Consider the following 24,717-nt stretch of genomic DNA (forward strand, 5'->3'; position numbering starts at 1 on the left):
TCCCTCCCTCTCATCCTTTCTCCCTCCTTGAGAAGTCTATCAACTTGATATCATGCAAAACACATTTTAATATTAGCCATGTTACCACAAAACAAAACAAAACCAAGCCACAGACAAAAAAAAAGAAAGAAAAATAGAGAAAGTAGGGAAATGTATGCTTTAATCTGCATTCAGAATTCATCAATTCTTTCTCTGGAGGAGTATAATGTTTTTATCATTGGTTCTTTGGAACTGTCTTGGGTCATTCTCTTGTTTAGAGTACCTATGTTACAGTTGCTCATCCTTACAATACTGCTGTTACTGTGTCCAGTATTTTGGTTCTGTTTTCTTCACTTTGTATAAATCCAAATCATTTGTTTGTCATTTCTGATAGCACAATGGTTTCCATCACACTTTTTCCCCTCTTTTTTTTATTATAGCTTTTTATTTAAAAAACATATGTATGGGTAGTTTTTCAACACTGACTCTTGCAAAACCTTCTGTTCCAACTTTTCCCCTCCTTCCCTCCACCTCCTCCCCTAGATGGCAGGTAGTACAATACATGTTAAATATGTTAAAATATATGCCAAATACTATATATATGTATATATGTACACAAATTTATACAGTTATCTTGCTATTCAAGAAAGATTAGATCTAGAAAGAAGGCAAAAAACCTGAGAAGGAAAACAAAAATGCAAGCAAACAACAACAGAAAGAATGGAAATGCTATGTCATGGTGCCACCACACTCATTTCCCATAGTTCTCTCTCTGGGTGTAGCTGATTCTCTTCATCTCTCCATCACACTTTTTGTATGGTTTTCCATCCACTTTTTCAGTCACTCCCCAATTGATGGGCATTCCACTGATTTTCAATTCATTGCCACCATAAAAAGAACTGCTATAAATGTTTTTATACTAATAGCTCCTTGTCCTTTTTCTTTGATTTCTTTGGAATTAAAACCTAGTGTTGGTATTTCTGGCCTAGAGTTTTATAGTTCTTTGGGTGTAGTTCCAAATTATTCTCCAGAATGGTTAAACTGATTCATTGATTCCAACAACACTGCATTAGTGCCCCCAATTTTCCGTTTCTCCTCTGGAAAAATTGAGATACTAATACAAAGTTGGTGGAATCATTTGCCATTTTCCTTTTGTGTCATGTTAGTCATTCTGATACCTGTGAAGTAGCATCTTAGAGTTGTTTTCATGTACATTTCTCTAATTAATTGCTATCACTATAGTTTTCATAAATATTTCTATATTTTTACCCATTTACATATATATATTTATATATATATATATCATGAAAATAAGATATGCCTCTGGGTATTTGTCATTTTAAGTTTCTTTTAGAAAATAATTATTTTTAGAAGTCTTGGATTTGTGGTTTATCAAACAATAGAGAAAGGATTGGAGGCAAAGAGGTACAAAGCATTGAACTTAGAATCACAGGACTCAAATTTGAACTCCAGCTCTGTCATTTATTATTGTATAATACTGGGTAAGTCACTCCATCCATCTTGATATCAGTTTCTATTTCCATCAAATGACATAGCTGGACTACATGATCTCTGAAGTGTTTTCCAGCTTTAGTATTATATGTCTTTGGAAATCTCACAAGTAAATTTTTTAAATTAAAGCTTTTTATTTTCAAAACACATGCATTGATAATTTTCAATATTCATCCTTGCAAAACCTTGTGTTCCAATTTTTTCCCCCTCCTATCCTTCCCCTTCCCCTCTCCCCCAGAGGCAAGTAATCCAATATATGTTAAACATGTGCAATCCTTCTATACATATTCCTTCTATACATATTTCCATAAATTATCATGCTGCACAAGAAAAACCAGATCAAAAGGGGGAAAAATGAGAAAGAAAACAAAATGCAAGCAAACAACAAAAAAAAAGTGAAAATACTATGTTGTGATCCACATTCAGTATAGGAAGTAGAGCATGGAGACTAGTTGACCGAGGTTGATGAATAGTTGTTCTACAGGTTGGCCCCCAATTCAGATGAGTGTAAGCAGGTTGGTGGTTAGGATTCAGAATAGAGTTAGGAAGATTGATTGGAATATTAGGCTACATTGGTTGGCTATGTGGAGTAGGGGGTGTGTGAGGAGTAGGACACTTCTATCTCTAAGTACTGATTGGAACTGGCCTGAATCACCTTGCTGTTGAAAAGAGCCACATCCATCAGAATTGATCACTTTATAATCTTGCTGTTTCTGTTTACAGTGTTCTCCAGGTTCTGCTCACTTCACTCATCATCAATTCATGTAAGTCTCTCCAGGTCTTTCTGAAATCATCTTGCTGATTGTTTCTTATAGAACAATAATAATCCATTACATTTATGTACTGTAACTTATTCAGCCATTTCTCAACTGATGGGCATCCATTCAGTTTTCAGTTCCTTGCCACTACAAAAAGGGCTGCTACAAACATATTTTGCATATAAGGGTCCTGTTGCCTCTTTTATGATCTCTTTGGGATACAGGCTCAATAGAGATACTGCTGGATCAAAGGGTATGTACAGCTTTTTTGTTTTTTTTTTTTTAGCTCTTTGGGTATAGTTCCAAATTGTTCTCCAGAATCATTGGATCAGTTCACAAGTACAACAACAATGCATTGATGCCTTAGTTTTCCCACATCCCCTCCAACATTCATCATTATCTTTTCTTGTCATCTTAGCCAGTTTGGGAGGTATGTAGTGGTACCTCAGTGTTGTATTAATTTACATTTCTCTGATCAATAAAGATTTAAAGAATTAATATTTTTTTTATTAATGCCAAAGATATGTATCACTTATCAATGATAAATTTAAATTAATGATGGTACTATCAACTCCTTTAGAGAAGACAGGCCTGCATTGGTACAATCTACTAAATAATGAAATAAACTTATCTTGATCAACTGAATAAATATGATCCAATACAACAAAATCGATCAGTTGTCTTTGATCTGCTATAGGAAACCATGGAAAACCCTAATGAGTGGATTTCCCCTCCAAAAGGTCTGACCCTAAACTAGAACCATGTGATTTGTCACTGTAAGTCAAGTAAGCCAAATAAGTCACAAATAAGCTGAAATGCCATCATATTCTCAAACATATTCCTTAAAGAGCAGTGATTAAAGATAAGCTGGCATTTGCAAGCATTCATACACCAAAGGATAATTATAGAACAGCAGTATACCTTCTATCATTTTGTTTTACTAATCTGCAATCTTAATATTCCACATGTATATATAACAAAATCTATTCTTTCTCAGAAGTCATATTCCAAAGGAAATCATAGCTACAGTTATTTTACTTTTTAAAAATAGGCAACATATTCATTTAGTATTTTGAAAGATATCATACTAACCCTTTAATCACCTTTGTCAAACTTTGTCAAAATACTTGGGGAAAAAAAAGAGTATTTGCGAGTATGTTTCAGTGTGTTCTTAGTTTGGTTATGCAACTTGTTCATCCTCATAACAGAAATGCTTTGGTTGGTTCCTCTATCAACAGGGTGATTGAATGAAATGATCCCCAACTCCAACTGATGATACATGTCTTTTTAACTTTACTCATTTAGTTTCATAGAGCTTCTATAGATTCTGGTATTAACTTTTTAAAAAATTACATTTTGAAAAGGTTAAATTATTAATAAAAGAAATCAATGTATTTTCAGAAGACATAAGAACTTTTCACTTAATAAAGTTTAGAAGTGCCTCTCTAAATTTGGTATATTTACTGTAGATATCTTGAAACCCAGGAAAATCCAGGCACAATCAGATAGGATGCTCAATCAATTGATGAATAAGTATTTCATAAATACTTCCTATGTGCCAAGTACTATATTAAGTCCTTCAAAGATGCAAAGGCAGTTCCTGACTTCAGAGAACTTATATTCAAATTGAGGAGACAAAATGTATGCTATGTACAAGATATGTATAAAACTGATAGATAGAAGGTAACATTAAAAGGAAGCCATTAATAGCAAGGGAGGGGATCTGGAAAAGACTTGCAGAAGGTATTCTTGACCAGAAAACTGCATTTATTCCTGTACTTACTAGAATTTGAGGAGATAGAGTTTTGGAATAAAAGATGTACTTTAATCAATGTAATATTACATATATGTATATAATTATATATGTGTGTGAGGGTATATTTTTTCCATTTTGTTTTGAGACTTAAAAAGAGTAGTCATACCCAGAAAGTTTGTCAAAGAACTTAGGATCTTGGGAACTTATACAACCTATCTGATCTGTTTATAAAATTTTGGCTACTTATATGTGTGTACCTGGTGTTCATTTAATGATACATATGTGTGTGGCTCTTAACATGATCTATTTATTGTACCTCAGAAACTGAAATATAACCTTTCATTTGGTGAACCACTTTTCAACTTTTAATGAGATGGTAGAGGTTCCCAAGAGAACAAAAGCCTACTATAACATTCCTTTTGAGCTTTTTTTATTCCGTCCTCAAATTTAGCTGCTAAATTCTAAATCCTTCATATAATTTATCTTTTACTATTTTGGTTCCTGGAAATGAGAACAACATGGCATAAACTCAACTGGTCACTATTATTACATAATACCTTTGAATCCTAATGAACCATTCTGGTTACAGACTTATTTAAAGCACAACATGCCTTTTACTGTGCAGAAAGAAACTTCTTATTGTATACCAAGTAGTCAAAGATGAACTTCATTTTGTGATGGTGTTTTGTGAATTGTGAATTAGCCACTACATTTAACCCCTACAAAATTTATCCTCTGGATGCAAAAAATAGAGCCACCATTGACTTTCAATTAGATAGTCAAAATTACTGTCAGATACTTTTTTTAAAAAATGAAGCGACATTCAAAATCACTAAAAGGATTGTTATGATTTTCTATTAAAGTTTCCAATTTAAAGTTTACATTTATTTTCCTTTTTTTTTTTTAATGAAAATCTTCCATTGATAAATGTGGCTCTTTGACTACAAGACCTGTTTTTGGTTTTTCTTTGTATATATACAAGACTCAGCATGGTGCCTGGCTCATGGTAGGGGTTAATATTTTTTTTTTATTATTGATGAATTGATTTCAGAATATCAGTTATCTATAGTTCATCAAATAGATCCACATTCTGCTTCCCAGATTTACTTTCATTGAAATAAGGTCCAAGAAATCAAATATAACTGCACTACTAATAGAAGTATGGTGCTTAGATTAAGAAAAAAAAATGTATATTGGTTGGACTAATTTTGGAATGTTACCTTAAGCATTCCCAATTTTAAAAGAAAATGAGTGAAAATTCTGGAAATCATATTACCATATGGCATAGTGCATGCCAGACACTTTGCTAAACACTTTTACAAATATTGTCTTATTTGTTCCTAATAGTATCCTTTATGAGAATGCTATAGCACTGGAGCTGAATTTATTGTATCATCCAACTGCCTGGGGAGTTTGAAGAGTAGGGAGATATGGGGAGAGATAGAATTTTGGGAGTTTATAGTCATAAAGAAGAATTTCAGAGTCTATGGTCATGGAACTGGGACACTTATAACACTTAGCGTCTGTATACTGTGCTTTTCTCTCCACCTTTGCTATTGCTCTAGAACTGAAGTCTTTCTTTTGATCTTCCTCACCCTGAATCCCCCATACACATAAATATCCTAGAGAAGATACATTACTCAGAATTAAGATGGAGCCCTGATAGAGAGCTGACTTAGAGGAGAAAGGAAATATGAGGATCTCAAACATTCCTATTTCTTCTACATTCAGCCAAGTCTCAGAACTCCCCTGATCTTTCCTTGACTCCCAAGCAGGGCTAGAGAATTATGTTTTCTGCAATAGTTACACATTCCACTTCCTTATTTCTACCTCTTGCTCCGAGACTGATATTCAATCAACATCAACAAAATTAATGTGAAGATTACAGTATGTGTTAATGTGACTCCACTTAGAAATTCAGGATTTAGAATCTCAGACCTTAAATTCTAGCATTAAATTCCCTGGCCTGGCCACCACTCCTGGCTCTTTTACATTTATCCATATCAGTTGCTCCTGTACTACAACCCCATTCCATTCTAACCTACTATTACTGTCTGACCCTTGGAAACCAAGTTCTACTGTTAGCAGACTGCTTTTCATGTTACATCTACATCCCATCTCCTGGAAATGACCTTGCATTCATTTCCCTTTTAATTATCTATAGCATGCTGCTCCCTATCAATAGAATGTAATCCCCTTAAGGGCAGGGACTACTGAATTTTTGTCATAATATCACTAGTTCCTAGCAGAATATGTGATTACATGTAGGCTGTTAATTCCTTACTGAATTGTTAAACTGAACATTCTAGGATGATAGTGAGAGCACAGGGTGTGTGACCCTTGTGAGTAACTAAAGTAGAATAAAGAAGCAGGTCATATGAGTTCGATAAAGAACAATTATTTTCACTACTAAAAGATATGAAGCTTGAACATAAATCATGTGAATTTCTTTTCCTTTGGGAGTACTTCAATAAAATTATTAATTAATTTTTAACCAAAAATTAAGAAGGATAAAGAGGTTAAAAACTTTCTTTAGCATTTAATTAAAAAATATTTATTTTTTTTTACTTTTGACTCACAAATATTTGACACATAAATAATGTATAACATTTTTAAAGTTGTGAATCCAAATTCTAGCAAAGCTCTTCCATGAAAGCAGGAAGATAAAAACCAGGAAAGAACTCTTAATGAAATCCACAAGGTAGGACTATATAACTAACTTAACAAACTCAAGATAAGATGATAGATTACAAGGATTTACTTTCCACATGTAAATGACAAAAAGCAACACAGTATACCCACCTACAAATTAATCAGTTTGACTGATTATATAATGTATTTAATCCCTACAAGTGAAAATACATCAGAATGACTCCTTATAGCTCTTATCTTGGCATTCATGCTCTGGTGAAAACACTAACTTAACAAATATGGTCAATTTCAAATGCTTATATGTAATTCATTAAAAATCTATAAAAATTAGTTATTTTGGAAAAACTGTTCCCAATATCAAATGGTTTCTACATATAAAATCACAGTTCAAGGGAAATATATATAAGTGTAAATATATATATGTATGTATGTATACATATACATACATATTTACACATATATACATACATGCATACATACAGAGGTATGTTTATATATATTACAATGGATGCAGGCATAGTGTACATATAAAGATAATAGTTATTCCAAGTATTTAAGTTAAAGAATATTTTATAAAATCTCAAGTTTTGCAACTATTTAGGTTTAAAGTGAGAGAAAAGGGGAAAAATCCTAGAAATGTTCATTTAAGGTAATTTTTTGTTTTTTTCCTTTTTTAAAAGAAAACAAGTAAATATTTGGCAAACTCTACTGAACAATATAGGAGAAATTACTACCTTGTCTTTGGAAGGTTACTTGTTCAATTTAAATTTACCTTATAAAACAATTTCTAAAATAATTCTTAGCATATAATGTTTCTGAAACTTTCTTCTGTATCATAGGGTGAATATAATGTAAGTATACTTAAGACATGAAGTCAAATGGCTACCTCTTTTGCAAAGAGTACATATTAAAAGGATATATTCCTCCTAAAACTATATCTTAATGGAACACAGAGTTGACAAGTGATGACCCTAAAAGGGCTTTTTATATTAGAAAGAGTGCTGGACTAGGAATGAGAGAGATCAGGGTTCATAATAGATTGTAAGCTCTTTGAGGGCAGGGATTATATTTTACCTTTTTTTTTGTACTCACAAACTGTAGCATAGGCCCTTATACACTAGAAGTACTTAAAAAAATCTGACTCATTGATTGAGATTCTGCCTCTGAAACTTACAGACCATGTATCTCTATGCAATTCTTTTACTCTCTCAGTCTCATCTGTAAAATGTGGGAAATAATAGTATTGACCTTAAAGAGCTGATCTCAGGATCAAATGAAATAAAGTATATAAAGTGTTCTGAAAACCTTAAGCAGCTATATGGCTATTAGCTTTTTTAAAAAAAAATCACTCTTTTGATGTATTGATAGACTATATATTATCTTTTAGCATGATCCAAATTCTTGGCATATAGGTTTTAAGAGCCAAGGGAACACTTCAGAATGACTTTGGTTTTCTCCTTCATTTAGAGCATTTGAATGAATTATGCATAAATAGAAAGAGGACACAAAGATTCAATTTCTTTTGAAACATTTATGGTTTTACAAGGTTTACAAAAGTACAAACATTTGAAACATTAATATGCTCTTTTATTTTCTTTCTACCCTTCCCCCTACTCCAAGACTAGACTACTGTGGTTCTTATCATCATCATCATTTTTTTTTTAAAGCAAAGGAAAGTGCCATAGTTAGTCTGATTATTAGTTCATAGATCTATACATTGATCTTCCTGATGTGGGCATTCATTTCATTGATGCAGATTGTAATGCTATGTGACTTTTGCCCATGCCCTTTAATAAATCTTTGATAGGGGGTCAATCCAGTTATGATGAATCCTCTGTGAGCTCTTTGAATTTTTAAAAAATTAATAATAAAATTACTTAATAGGGTATGTAAGTCTGATTTCTTCAAAGTAACTAAACCAGAAAAAGTTTGTTCAAAAAAATTAATTAAAAAAAGTTAATTCAACAAAACACTACCCATGAATAGTACACAATCATGAAGATAAAGTTAGTATCAGTGCCCTATTTACTAAGTAAAATTATTTTCAAGAATTGCATTCCCTAAAGAGAAATAAACATATAGGCACATGCACACGCAAGCACGCACAAGCATGCACACAACACACACACACACACACATACCCTTAGACATGAAAGACTAAAGCAAATAAGTCCAAAAGATTGTTCCAAATTTGAAATAACTACCTTATAACTGCAAGGAATCTATGATATTAATCTCTTCTGACGCTGAGCACATAAATCATAGACTTGTGCTCCAAATAAGAAAAGCAACTGAATGTTTTGCTTCTGTACAAATTAATTATTTCAGCTTCTGATTGCTGTATGTGCAAAAAGAAAGAAAAAGGGGAGGACACATCAATATCATCTTAGTACTTTACCAATGTCCTCAAACAGTCATTACTGAAGTATTATACTAGCAATTCCTAGTTTTTCATCATCAAAAATTCATTTGTTAACTGTTATAGTCTGTAATGGCTGTGGCTCTCAGACAAATAAAACTCACACTCTGTAACAATTATTTTTAGAAAGAATTGTTATTGATTTTGTGCTTTTTATATCACCTACATTTTCCAATACATTTCTCTCCTTTTCTTCCCAGAGACCCATTCCTTATAACAAACTAGTAAAAACTAAAATTAAAAAAAACCCTTCAGTTAAATTAATTGACACACTGAAAAATTCTGACAATATATGTAATATCCCACACTTTTAGTCCCCCATTTTTGTGAAGAATCATTAATTCTTTTTGAACTATATAGGTCATTATACTTCTGGAGGCAATTAAATGGCACAGTAGACTAAATATGGAGTTATAAATCAGGAAGATGATTGTCTGCCTCAATTTTCTTACCTGTAAAATGGAAATAATAACATCTGCTTCCAGGGTTGTTGTGAACACCAAATGAAATAACAATTGTAAAGCACGTGTTACATGGTGCAGTGAGAAAGTACAGTAGATACAGTGCTAGGTTTGGACCTAGCAAACCTGAGTTCAAATTTGACTTCAGATGTTTGTATAGCTTTGTCACTGACTTAGTTTCCTCATCTGTAAAATGAGGTAGAGAAGAAAATAGCAAAATACTCCAGTACCTTTGGCAAGAAAACCCCAAAGGGGGTCACAAAGATTTGCATGTGACTGAAACAGGTGAACAACAAAAACTTAGCAGATAGTAGATGTTTAATAAATAATTTCTTCTTTCTTTCCTTCCTTCCTTCCTTCCAATAGCATTCAGTCTTAATTATTTTGTTTTTTGTTTTATTTGCATTATTGAAGTTATGTAACAATTATTTTTTTGCCATGAAATAATGGAAAGGTTAAAAAATATACAATCCCTTAACTAGAAAGAAAAGTGAAACTAATCTTTCCTCCCCCCATAATAATTTAGAAGTATCTTTTCAATTAATCTTACATTTACACTTGCTCATCCAGCCATCCATCTATAATCTATTTACAAATCTATTTTAAAATTTCATTGTTAATTCAATAGGTATTTTTGTCCACATTTCTTGAAAGAATACAACTCAAGGTTAGGTGGAACAAAGAACTTGAAAATGACAAAGCTTATATAAGAAAAGATATTAAATTTATGAATTTCCTGAGTATAACTCTATTAGTTGAAAGAATTTTTAAAAAGCAAACATTTTTTCTTGATACATGTAGATCTTAAATGGTATCCGGCAAGAATTTCTATTTCATTCTGATTTTAAAGCTGGGGGAAGTGAACTTCATGGTTGATAATGACCAATTCCAAATTACACTTGGTGTCAACACACATGCAAACAAACCTTCCTTATAATGACTTCTTCATAGAAAATAGTGTTATAATAAAATTTCTAGGTGCATGCATTAATATGCTGTTTAGATAAAAAATGTGTTTGAACATATGAAAGCTTGGTTCCCCAAATAAAATCTGTTTACTTTGAATCCTCAATACTTTCTATGACATTCAAGGCAGTATGTTGAATAATAGCTGTAAAACTAGCCTCTGAACTTGATTCTAGTTCTATTCCTGATCTGGGCAAATCACTTAATCTCTGAGTCTTTAGGGAAATGATTTAAAACAATGCAATTGAAAAAAAAATCTTAAACTATGCTGATAAAGGAATTTCCTCTTCTAGAGAGTTGTCTATACCAAGGAAACCAAAGACTTTGTCCTATTCTTATTCTTTTATGAAACATATTTTTACATTTTACACTTTTTGCATAAAACCAAAGTCCATCACAAATTATGACACATTGGGTGGGGTCAACTATGGTAACTACCAAAGGAGGTCACTAATTCACCATTTTTTCTGAGTTGTGTGTTTGAATGCAACTCAATGAGGTATTAATGAAAATGCTCAGGGGAGATAAAGGAAACCTCTTAACCATTCTGAGAATATAGTTTCAGTCACATATAAACTCAAAGTAGTTAACTCCCTGATTCCCTCCCAACCCCCCAACCCCAATGATTTCTTTATGACAATTTTCAAAGATGTTTCCTAAGTCCGTTGGGGTGCTAAAATGTCAAGTTTTCCTTTCAAAAGAGAAATTACATTTCTGAAGGTTTTGAATTATGCAAAGAGGTAAGTAATTTGGGATACTTTTATGACTGGCTCATATAAACATACAGACACATACAGATTAAATTCTCTGGATCTTTGAAATGTGAACTCATTCTATGTAGATGATTCTCCTCCATTAAGTCTGTGTGGTGCTTACCAGCTCCTTTGCTAATGCATCAGCTCTTTAGAGGAATATAGAAGTGAAATTCATTTACATTCACTTAAATAAATGAGATCAGCAATGAGTTTCATAGCAAGACTACACTTCAAAAGAATCGTGCTTTTTATTCACTGAAAGGTTGAAGAGTGTTATTTATAGAATTGTTTTTTCATAAACAAAGATGGCAGGAAAGGACTGAAAGTCTAAGTATAAAGACACTTAACCCAACTTTTCTAATGTCTTGAATCAAAAGGAGAATAGGATTCCAGATGAGTCATGTAGGATATCTACAGTTATCTTTGTTACAAGGTCAATATCTAAACAGCCACTCTTACAGAAATTTTCATATACTGCTAAAAGCTGAGTGACAAGGAAGTAGGCATTTCTTATTTCTTATAATCAAGGTCAATATCAATCTCCCATTCATTTCTAGTGGTAAAGCAGTAGTATTCAAAAATCAAATTGAAAACAATTATACTAGAAATTACATGTAATATTTATGACTGGGGGGACCATTTGACCAGATGTTTTATCTTGTAAATCATGGAACCAAAAAACATCTCATCAATAAGTTATGGAAAAAGAATAGAGGATTTATAGCATCCATTTCATAGGGCTCAGGATTTAGAAGGTGTATCTGAAGACTGAAGCCTGATTTTAGTTCTACATAGCAAGAATTCATAATTTTAAACTATGTTGGGAGTATCTCTTCTATGGAAGAATGGCTAAATCTAATAATCCAGAAGGTAATAATATATTAATAATATTATGTACATATGCAATTTTTGTTATTGTAATTATTGTGAAATATAGCCTTCAGGATGGGGAAAGATAAAATACTTTTACTGGAAAAGTAATTCATCATTCAAGCTGGGAAAGTGAATCAATTAGATCAGGACAAGGAAAAGTTACTCAGTCTCTATTGATCCTTAGATATGAGTATCAATTTGGTTAAATCAATACTGAAAAGGTAGAAGCATGCTCTTCTGAATGAACAGATCCAAAAGAAGAGAGCAAGTTTTACTAGGGGAAGCAGCTATGGAATGAGGAGGTTCAGACTTGGAATTGGAGTCGGGGTTAATCTGGCTAGTCCATTTGAGCCATAGGACATAGAATACAGATGGAAGAGGTGACTTGTATCAATATTTCAACAGGCCCCAAAATCCAGATGACAAAATCTGCATCAGGAGCAACCAGAAGAGAGAGATCAGTAAAGAAGTTATAAACGGATTTCACTGGGGTCAATTTATGAATACTTTAAAGATGAAAATGGGCCACAAAGACCTGAAAATTCAGATGGAGATAAGAAGTCAGGTAGCTTTGGGGTCCAGATACAAGAAAAATATCTTATTAGAATTGGAAGTATATATAGGTGAAGAGACAAAAGTTTTCTAAGTCTTGGACAGAATGGTATGGATGAAGTATAAGATGACTCCAAAAAGTGGCATTAGTAGCAGTCTCTGATTAGATACTCTAAGTCTATTGCTGTAGGTCATAATAAGAATCAAGGAAAGATATTCTAGAAATCTAGACAACCATTTATTTGCACAGGGAGGAACTGAGAACTGAGATAATGTTAATGACCAGGCTGAAAACAATAATTTAATGAAATAATGACACTAGGGACAACATCAAGTCCCTGTAGTGAGAAGAGGTCTAGGACCAAATAAAGTAACCAGCAAGCATTTATTTAAATCTACTATGTGCCAGGAACTAAATGTCTCATAAAGAGTACTTGACTTTTTTTTGTATCATGGATCCCTTTCACAATCTGGTCCAGCCTACGGACTTCTTCTTAGAATGAAGTTTTTAAATGCATAAAATAAAATACATAGAGTTATAAGGAATACCAAATATATTGAAATTTTAAAAACTATAAATTCCTCCCCTTTAAAAATCACTGCTTTTTAGTTAAATAAGTTTTCTTCCATGAAAAAGGCCCTTACAAAAAACAAATAAGAAGTAGATTGAGTAGGAATTAAAAAAGACTATTTTCTCCATGCATTCATATTTTTTTCTGGTCCTCCATCCTCATAAACTATATCTCATTTCACAGTATGCCCTAATATAATTGTAAAACAGAATAGGCATGTGTATATGTAGATGTAAGAGGAGGGTGAGTGGGAGAAATATACTATTTTCAATGAAAAAAGAAAGAATATAGAAAAGAAAATAATAGTAAGGGAGAAAAATCCAGGCAGCAATTGCCACTTAATATTATCTGGAATAGACTATTGATTCAAGTATCTTGTTTTTCCCTAAAATCTCTTTTTCTGAAACTATTTTGATTTCTCAAATTTTATGTTTTATTTTTCCTCAAAACTGTCTCAATCTTTTTCATTTAATATTATCAAGACAGTCATAATATTATATATTAATAGCCTGGATTACCTTTAACCTTTTCACCCCAAAGAAATTCCTTTACAATGTCACCTTCAGAATATATGTTTGTATTCTGACCCAACTTTCTAGAAATTTTTTATAGTAAATAAAATAGGTCTGTGTTTTAGTGGGAAAAAGATTTCTAAATTATCCTTATAGGATTGCATATTCCAAATCACATTACCAGAATCTATACAAAGTCAAGTATGTTAAGATAAAACTAGCTGATGGCTATTTTACATCATTACTCCAAAGAGGGTTTTATGTTCATTCTGCAACAGGTTGACAATCGCTAACACTTGAAAAATCTGGCTACAGAAAACGATTGGCTTTAGGCAGTTGTTTTATGATCCACTGGTTGGAAAGAAAGGTCCTTATATTGAAGTCCTTGGCAGGTATAGCAAAAAGCTTTTTTAGTTAGCTGAGTAAAAAAAAAAAAAAAAAAAAAAAAAAAAAAAAAAAAAAAAACAAAAACAAAAACAAAAAACATGCAATACCTTTTCTTTCTTTCTTTCTTTCTTTTTTTTTTTTTAAGCACATGCACTTTCCCTGATAAAAACAAATTGCCTAAAAGCTAAGCACAGCAGTTTGTGCACAATGAATATGTACATCAACAGTAGCAGCAGGAGAGGCACCAGAGAATGACAAGAATGATTTGCATTTCTATGGTTTCTTTTGTGTACCCTAACTCCCTAAAGCATCTTACAAAGCAATAAATATCATAAGTAAGAAGAGGCAGTGATAGGATATCAATACAAGGAGCGACTGTGCAGCCAGACACAGCAGTCCTTCTGTGCTCAGCAGTATCCTTCTCCTCATCACCCCCCAACAGCTGTAAACATGAGTGTCAATTAATCTGTGCTATTTAAGAAAGAAAAAGGAAAAAAAAAGGAGGAGGGGGGGATTTCAACCACCTGCAGAATGTATTTAGACTCTGGAGCTTTTTACACCATCAACTATTTATCAGTCTCTAAATCTCCCTCATAATGATCTCTGTGGTTCAGGTAACCAGCTCTTCCTATGACCCCAGCTTCAGAACTAGTAAGACTATCTTTGGAATGAACTACAAAGGCAATAAAGAAAAGAGTTTTTTAATGCTATGGATAGAAGTTGGGTATCACATTGATGAAGTCCTAGCTTTCTTTCTTTTCATGGTTTCTTTAACCAATTCATAGAAATAATGGAATTTATAGAAGTAAAATTCACACACACACACACACACACACACACACACACACACACACACATCTGGCTGTGCCCAAATCTCCCTCATCCTATCTGAATTCAGACTAAAAGTGTACGGATCCCAAATCTCATTGGCTGTGGAGAATAAGCCCCTCAACAAGTCCTTTACTCACAAAACAGGCAGGAGCCTGTCACTATCCTCCAGGGGTCACAATTGGGTTATAAATTCCATGCAATGGTGACTGCGCAGCCTGATTTGGAACAATTTATTCACATCCTTCTTCATTAAGATTCAAATGGAATAAGTAAGGTAGAAATTGAACAGACACAGAAATTGTGCATAGCTTGCTCCTGTAGTCAGTAAACATTTATTCACTAAGCACAGCTCATGTATTCTCTTTTTCACTCATATTCGTTCTTCCTATCCTTCCTGCTTGTGGTTTTAATGCATAATTAAGAAGGTCAGAATTAATGAAGCAGTGTGGAGTAAAGTTCAAGGAATCCCCAGGCACTATTTATTCTATTAGATCTCAGGCATGAATGTCAGTTTGGCAGCATGAGAGGCAGGAGCAGTGGGGCTGGCAGCATCCCAGCAATGAATCCACTAGGGGAGACTTACCTGCAGTGTCAAGTCATTCCTAAGCTCCTTCCCTGCAAAAATCACATGCAACTGGTCAGCTGGAACCCCCTGTCGCTTAGCAACCACCTCCTTGAGCTGGAAGATGCTGGTGTCTGAATCGACCTCCACTGGGAAACCATGGCTGGAGTTGAACCTAACAAACACTGGCCAAGAAATTGAAAGGGGAAAAAAGTGAGTATTTTTCCCAAAAGAGTTTTTAAGTAAGAATCATTTCTAAAATTTTGATCCCCAACCCAATGGTTGTCTTTCACTTATGTGTCTTTCACTTTCAAATTGAATTATAATGACCCAGTGAATATATACATACATACAAAGGAATACCAAGATGAGATTTCTCCTTGTTATTATTAATCAATGACCTTAGAATCAAATTGGATGATCCTTTTTTTATATTCAATATACAAAATAACTGGGAAATCAAAACACTTGTGATGAATTTTAAGATTATCACTAGACCATTAAAGGATCTTGAACTTGACACAGATTAACAAATACACATTGATATGGCAGAGAAGCAAAACTAAAGACAGTTACATCTTTAACATCACAATTCTCATAATTTATGTGAATTCCTATAATTCATGTATGGAGAATAATGAAATAATAAACAATAATAAAACCATAATTAAATTATTAATAAATATCATGATAAATATAAGATTATAATCACAAAAAATGCAGTCCCTCATGGAGCTTTTCTTAGATTAATATTGAATGGAATAAATACAGATCCAGACTCAAGTAGGGTTAGAAATGTATTCAACAGATAGGACATTCAGGAAGGTAGCTGGAGCTCTACAAAGTCCTTTTCTTTTCTCCAAATCACATCAAATCAAAACAACAAGAAAAAAACTGCTTTGATTCCATCCAAATTTACCTTTCTAGACTTATTTTCCACAAATTCTTCTTCATTTTCTTTACTGTCCAATTCAACTATCACTATGTTTCAAGCAAAAATCATACTTTCCTGCTGTCATGGATCTCCTCTCCATTAAAATGAACAGATTCTTGGCTTGACCTTAATAATCTGTCTTGATTACAGTTACACTCATGCAAGATTAGTGAGAAATTGGGATAGCATTCTTTTAGAAAATATTCCTCTTGATGCAGTGGATAGAGCACCAGCCCTGAAGTCAGGAGGACCTGAATTCAAATCTGGTCTCAGACACTTAACACTTCCTAGGTGTATGACCATGGGCAAGTCATTTAACCCCAGTTGAGAGAGAGAGAGAGAGAGAGAGAGAGAGAGAGAGAGAGAGAATATGAATATGAATGAGAATGAGAATATATTCCTTTCCAAGCAGCTTTAATATAAAGCCTTAAATTGAATTCTGGATGGTGAAATCAACAAAATCAGGGTGGACATACAACTTAGGAGGTTGAAAAAGGGAGATTTATGACACTGGGATCACAGGTGGACTTAGAACCCACATGAATAAAACACCAGTGGTGGGACTAGATGGTGATGACAGAAGGAGAAGCAGTTTCAGAAGCTCTCGACTTAGAGAGGTTAAAGAATTTGGGACCTTGTCAGAAAGAGAATATAGGAGACCTCTGTTCTTGCATTGAAGGACCAGACATTGTTTAGCAAATCCATTATCCATATCCACTTCTGAGTCATAGTTAAGGCAGGGAGGAGAACTTTCAGTGAAGAGGGAACAGAAGATAACATATGTAACTTATAAGAACTTTATCACCATTCAGGCAATTTGAAGAATGCTAAACAGAAGGATGTTACAGGAGTAGCTTGATTATGTTAAGATCACATTAAAAAAGGTGAGAAGGGAAAATGGAAAGAAGAAAGAGTAAGGGAAATTATCTCATTTAAAAGAGATACACAAGGAAAAGTTTTTACAATGTAGGAGAAAATGGTGGGGAAAGTAATACTTGAATCTCACTCATTGTAATTGGTTCGAAAGGGAGAACTATATACAGATCCAGAGTCAAGTGGGATTAGAAATCTATTCAACAGAGAAGTAGGAGGAAGAACAGAGAAGTGGAAAAGGAAAGAGAGGGCAGATTTAAAAAGGTAGTGGTCAGAGCATAGACTTTAGAGGAAAGAAAGGATAAAAAGAGAAAGAAAGAAAAACAGAAGAAAGTAAGATAGAGGGAAATGCACAGTCATCACAACTGTGAATGTGAATGGAATAAACTGATCCATAAAACAGAAGTGGATAGAAAAATGGATTAGAAACAAAAATCCAGAAAAATGTTTACAAAAAATACAATTGAAAGAGAGAGACAAAGAGTTAAACTAAGGGGTTGGAGCAGAATCTTATTATTGTTATTTTGCAACATAGGTAATATTGAAATATATGTTGTATGATTTCACATGTAGAATTCATATAAAATTTCTTGTCTTTTCAATGTGTGGGGGAGGGAAAGGAGGGTGAGAATGGGAATTCAACATTTTAAAAAAGGAATGTTAAATATATATATGTATATATACAATGTACATATGTATACGCACAGAAATATTTACATATATATGCATATATATTTTGCCCTGGGCCTTTCCTTGCAAGCTTTTCCTTTTTTATATTTAAAAGAAAAAGTTGTTATCTTCCCTTGTGCATTTGAAAATATGAGATGATTTCTCAAAATTAGGCTTTTTCAAGTTACTCTTTCCACTGGGTATCTTTTGAAATCATTTGTCCTTCAAGACCTAGTTCAAATATCTCTTCTTCCTTTCTCATCTCAAATAAAAGTGATGTTTCTTTCTCTGAATTCCTATAACACTGTTTTCCATCTTTACTTTTGAAAAAAAAATCACATTCTTCTATTTGGTATTAAAGCTATTTATATATATTTCTTTTCTTCCTAACTAGACTAGAAACTCTATGAGGGCAATAACTGAATCTTAATTATATTTGTATTCTTTATAATACCTAGATTAGTGCCTTGCACAAGTTGCTATTTAAAGACATTAACCATTCCATTTACTCTTATTAATACAATTTCAGTACATTAAAAACCTTACAAGTTACTGGGAACTCCTGTTCTTATTACAAGTCTCCAGTACTATCTCTGTCTCTTAACAAAAACTCATAGAGCATAAAGAATCTTTATAAGTCAATAGCTACATAAATCAAGGAATCCCATTCTCAAAGGTAAATCATTTCCATTTTTCCTCTTTTCTCTGTCAGACAGACAATAGAGCTCCAGACATAGGAACCAAATTGGTAGATAGGACTCTCAGACCCATATTGGTGACTTTTAACAATTCCAAGGAAAAGATTAAGTTGAGATGATTCATTTCTCCATAATTTATGTGACACATAATATGGCATAGAAAGGAGCCTCAAATCCAGGAAGACCCATGTTCAAAAGCTGTTTCTACATATATTGGCTGTGTGAATCCAGACAAGATACTTAACCTCTCAACAATGTAAGCTTCCTGTTAGAATTTTAGCTGCCCCAATGACAGATGATATTCGTCAATTGGAGTTCCATACACAATTGAAATCACAGATCTACTACCCATCCCTTTGGCAGCCTGTGTGAAAACAAAAGATTTATTTTTTTTTTTATAATAAATTTTATTTTATTTAATAATAACTTCGCATTGACAGAATCCATGCCAGGATAATTTCTACACGACATTATCCCTTGCAATCACTTATGTTTCGTTTTTTCCCCTCCCTCCCTCCTCCCCCCCCCCCAGGATGGCAAGCAGTCCTATATATGCTAAACATGTTGCAGTATATCCTAGATACAATACATATTTGCAGAACCAAACAGTTCTCTTGTTGCACAGGGAGAATTGGATTCAGAAGGTAAAAATAACTCGGGAAGAAAATCAAAAATGCAAATAGTTCACATTCATTTCCCAGTATTCCTTCTTTGGGTGTAGCTGTTTCTGTCCATCATTTCTCCAATGAAACTCAGTTAAGTCTCTTTGTCAGAGAAATCCACTTCCATCAGAATACATCCTCATACAATATCGTTGTCGAAGTGTATAATGATCTCCTGGTTCTGCTCATCTCACTTAGCATCAGTCCATGTAGGTCTCTCCAATCCTCTCTGTATTCATCCTGCTGGGCATTCCTTACAGAGCAATAATATTCCATAACATTCATATACCACAATTTACCCAGCCATTCTCCAATTGATGGGCATCCATTCATTTTCCAGTTTCTAGCCACTACAAACAGGGCTGCTACAAACATTTTGGCACATACAGGTCCCCTTCCCTTTTTTAGTATCTCTTTGGGGTATAAGCCCAATAGAAACACTGTTGGATCAAAGGGTATGCACAGTTTGATAACTTTTTGGGCATAATTCCAGATCGCTCTCCAGAATGGCTGGATTCGTTCACAACTCCACCAACAATGCATCAATGTCCCCGTTTTCCCGCATCCCCTCCAACATTCATCATTGGAAAACAAAAGATTTAAATAAGAGAAGCCACATAACAGAAAGGATCTCAGGGGAATCATATTTTCCAGCTTTGACAAAAAAATGGAAGAGGCCTGGATACTCAGCCTGGATCAGCTACAAAAGAATCAAAATACTAAATTGTGGAAGGTATCATCCCATCCTGCTTTAATGCAAAGCAGACATAGACTTGAAGAAGTGACAAAATATAGCTGAAACCCAGGATAAATTATAAAACACTGACACTAAAGGAATTGAGAGAGGAAAGAAATTCAGGGAAGTGGCAGAGGTCATAGTAGTAGGAAAACTGCATTGATCATCTCCCTCTTTTTTATAGTTGGGTCATCAATCCTGATTAAGCAGAGAACAGTAAAAAAATATTAGTAAGAAGGGTTTGAAAGACAGTCATTCAATAAATATTGGATGAATGCATGATAAAGAAAAAAAGTTCTGATGCTCGTATGTCAGCTAAAAAAATCCATCGTCACATTTCCACCATGACAAAATCTTCTCTCCTTGAATGCATATAATCTCCTTGTGCAACTGCATATATTCCCATTATTTCAAATTATTTTCAGAATCACAGGTTCTCAGATTCTCTCCTAATCCAACTCAAATCTAAGGAAGGATCTCTGATATTCCTAACAAATGGTTATACAAATGTTGGTAGAGGAAAATGCAGCCAGGTGACTCAGTGGATAAAGCTGGACCTGGAATCAGAAACATCTTAGTTCAAAGCTAGTTTCAACCATTTATTAACTGTTTATCTCTGGGCAAGTCACTTAAACGGTACCTGACTCAGTTTCCTTATCTGTAAAATAGGGATCATGATAATACTTATCATCCTAGGTTGTTATAAGGATAAAATGAGATAATATTAATGAAATTTTTTTCAATCTTAAAGCCCTATGTATTACCTATCTTCACCACCATCATTATTATCTCAATACATCACTTGTGAACAAGAATAATTGTTAAAAAGTTTTTTCTTTCACTGAATCTAAATATGAATTTCTTTATCCCCTGTTCCCTACTTATAGTCTCTGTGATCAAGACAAACAAAAAATATTCTTCATCCCTTTAATAAACATTGAAATACCTGAAGACAGCATCCATATCTTTTTTAAGTTCTTCCTCAGTTCATATAAACAATCATTGTATTTCCTGGTTTTTAGTCCTACTCACTAATCAAGATGATTTTCAGACTCATTTTCTTCCCAAAATGTGATATCTAAAAAGAAGCCAGATGTTCCTGATATAGTTTAGCTCATTGCTAGATATAGTAGGAACAACCTCCCTTGATCTGGATACTGTCTAGATAGTGCTGAACTTGTGGATGGAGTGCTAAACTTCAAGTCAGGAAAACTTAAGTGTAAATGCGGCTTCAGATACTTATTATGTTATCCTGGGCAAGTCATTGGATCCTCTATCAGCGTGGATTTCCTCATCTGTAGATGTAGATATTGACAGTACCTAAGTTATAGAGTAAATATGAAGATTAAATAAGGTAATCTATGTAAAGCACTTTGAACACCTTAAATTGCATATAAATTCTAGCTATTGTTAGATAACTATAAATATAGCTGGAGATCCTGTAAACTATTTTGGCTACCATCTTCCTTTATGGACTTACAAGGAATTTAAAGTCCCTCAGATCTTTTGGAAGTGCTTCTCTCTGAAATCCTGTACTCTTTCCTTTGCACATTTATGGCCATCAATCTTCAGACGAAAATGGAAAAACACTCTAGCATAAGTGGTTGGCACAGTGATTGGTGCAAAGTAGACATTGAATGACTAATCCCCACAAATTGAACTTCACAAAGGAGGGCTGTTCATGTTTTTAAGCAGTAAAGTCTGAAAATTAGATAAAATACAACAAAGTAGATATCAACCTAGATCAACCTAGTAAAAAGAAGATGATAGTACTGTATAAATGTTTTACTGACATTGATGCCAAAGGAGTTCCCTTCCCAGATGTGTCCTTCTGACATGTTATTTTACTGGGAATATTTATCAGAAACAATGATACTTCAGTGTACTGAAAATTAGATAAAAAATTCAAGAGTTATTCATTCTGTTTTTGCTACTAATTTTTTTTTGGTAATGCTGAATAGTATCTCTTTTTCTTTTTCTTTCTCTATAAACTAGAGGTAAATGTTATAATAGAAAAATTACATTTGGAATCACAAGTCCTGAGTTAAATTCTTAACTGCATAATTCACTGGCAATATAACCAAAGACAAATTGCTTCATCTTTTTTCCTTAATTTCTAATCTATAAAAAGAGAAAAGATAATAGGATGGACAAAAGTTCCCCTTTCCATTTTAATACTATATCAGATATCTGATGCTAACCATCCCAATTCTATTGGGAATAATTTTTTTTTTAAAACTGATGCTCAATCTGGGAAGAAAATCTTAAAAATTGTGAAAATTAAATTTGAGGAGAAAATTTCTGATTATGAAACTACAATTAAGTAAATACCCTTCCTTGATAGGCTCCTCAAAAAGGGGGTATATATTGGCAAGGAGAGGGAGGGCAGAAAATTACTTAGAAGTGTAGCAGGTAAGACTGAGCTCTAATATTGGATTCTAAAGTATAACATCAGGTTGGAAATGCTAGTGAGAAAGAATCCTTACTATAATGGCTTAAAATAATTAGTAAATAAGTACTCTTCATGCTAATGATACAAATAAATTTCTGAAAAACTCATGTAGAGCATCTTGCTATATCATTATATTTACCCCATCAAAACATTCTATAGCCTCTTCAGTTGGAGAATTTCTTCTAGTACATTTGTTCTAGTACATAAAACAAAGATGAAAAAAAAAAAACACTTAAGCTCATGAAGCTACATCTGGATAGACTGATCATTCTTATCTAGTGCTTAGTCTGGAAGTAGCTGGTATATATTCTTGGTTGAAAATTTCACTGTCCTTTATGTTTTGATAAACAAAGTATTTATCAAACAAATGTGCACTTTCTACCATAATTAGAACACTCCCTGCTAAGAAACAGCAGGAAATAAAATGACAAAACCAACAACTAATAAACCATCAATTGGGTGCTGAAGAAGAGAACAATGAGAAATGGCAATAAGGCAGAGAGAAGGAGAGGAAGAAAATGCTACTCAAATGAGAACCATGCATACTCAGAACAGATGGCACAGATGGCATAACAACAGCAAGACCCAGAAACTTGACATATTTTACCAACATGGAAGCAATTTGGATACAGGGAAGAACTAATGTCAGGGACAAATGTATCTCAATAGTGAAAATCATTACAAAATACCAATTACTGATTAAAATGGTATAATTGATATAGATATGTATACACTGATGCTATGATCCATTCAAAAGAAGAAGATGAAAAATGTGTCAACTAACTTTAGAGTGTGAATTTAACCAAAGACTACATAAGGTAATTATGTCAAATAAGAAACTGTGAGTTAAAACTTCAAAAAAAAAAAGATTATTTCTAAATCACCCTTAAAAAAATAGAAAACAGTAACTGGAAAGAAGTCAGGTACTCTGCATTAATTTTAATAAAGATATGAAAAAAATCACTTAGGTTTTAAGTTAATTAATTTTCTCTAGAGATTCAAGTTATAGGAAATTCTCTGGAAGGACAAGAATTCTAATATTAGTGAAAGTTGTATGCCTTCAGAATATACTAGATGAATAATTTTCTTTTCAAAAATGATTCACTCATTTTAAAAAAGAATTGGTCTCAACATTTTCTCCCTCTCTTTCCTCCCCTCACCTTGAGAAGGCAAGCAATTTCATATGGATTATACATGCACAATCATACAAAACATTTCCATATTAACAATATTAAACAGATAAGAAGAATAAAGAAAATAAAAAAGGTATACTTCAGTTTGCATTCTCGCTACAGTTCTTTCTCTGAGGTGGACAGAATTTTTGTTATAAGTCCTTCAGAACTGTCTTGGATCACTCTATAATGGATAATAGCTAAGTCATTCACAGCTGATCACTATACAGTATTATTGCTACTATATACAATATTCTCTTGGTTCTGCTCATATCATTTTGTTTCAGTTCATGAAAGTCTTAGCAAGTATTCCCTAAAGAATCCTGTTCATCATTTCTCATAGAACAATTATATTATATCCCAAACATATATGCTACAACTTGTTTAGCCATTTCCCCAATTGATGAGCATCTCCTCAATTTCCAATTGTCACACAGAAAAAGTTGCTATAAATATTTTAGTACATATAGATCCTTTCCTTTTTTTCCTGTTCTCTTTGAGATTCTGACCTAGTAATAGTATTGTTGGGTCAAAGAGTAAACACAGTCTATAGGCCTTTGGATATAATTCCAAAATGATTCCAGAATGATTGGATCAGTTCACAACTCCACCACTACTAGAATTACTGTACTGATTTTCTCTCCTCCAATATTTATTTTTCTTTTCTGTCATGCTAGTAAATCTGATAGGTGTGAGGTAGTATCTCAGGGTTGTTTTAATTTACAATTCTCTAATCAATAGCTACTTAGAGCATTTCATATGACCATAGATAGCTTTTATTTCTTTATCTGAAAACTGCACGTTCACATCATTTAACTATTTCTCAACTGGCTAATGCTAGATGAGCAATATATATCAAATATAAAGTCACCAAAAATTGATTTATTCATCTGATTATAAAAGAAAAAATTCACAGACTAAATTCAAAAAAAACAATGTGTTATGGGCCAGAACTCTTGTACTTAAAACAAGGA

General features: G+C 33.2%; 1 protein-coding gene across 1 annotated transcript in view; it reads right to left on the reverse strand.

The window, feature by feature from the left end:
• Positions 1-24,717, reverse strand: part of PRKN (parkin RBR E3 ubiquitin protein ligase) — a 1,934,491-nt gene that overhangs the window by 1,548,796 nt on the left and 360,978 nt on the right. The window contains exon 2 of the mRNA XM_051998070.1: positions 15,569-15,732. Within this exon, the coding sequence (XP_051854030.1) occupies positions 15,569-15,732 (164 nt within the window). The remainder of the gene's footprint in view (positions 1-15,568; positions 15,733-24,717) is intronic.

Source organism: Antechinus flavipes, chromosome 4 (genome assembly GCF_016432865.1).
Source record: "Antechinus flavipes isolate AdamAnt ecotype Samford, QLD, Australia chromosome 4, AdamAnt_v2, whole genome shotgun sequence".
Lineage (NCBI taxonomy): Eukaryota > Metazoa > Chordata > Mammalia > Dasyuromorphia > Dasyuridae > Antechinus > Antechinus flavipes.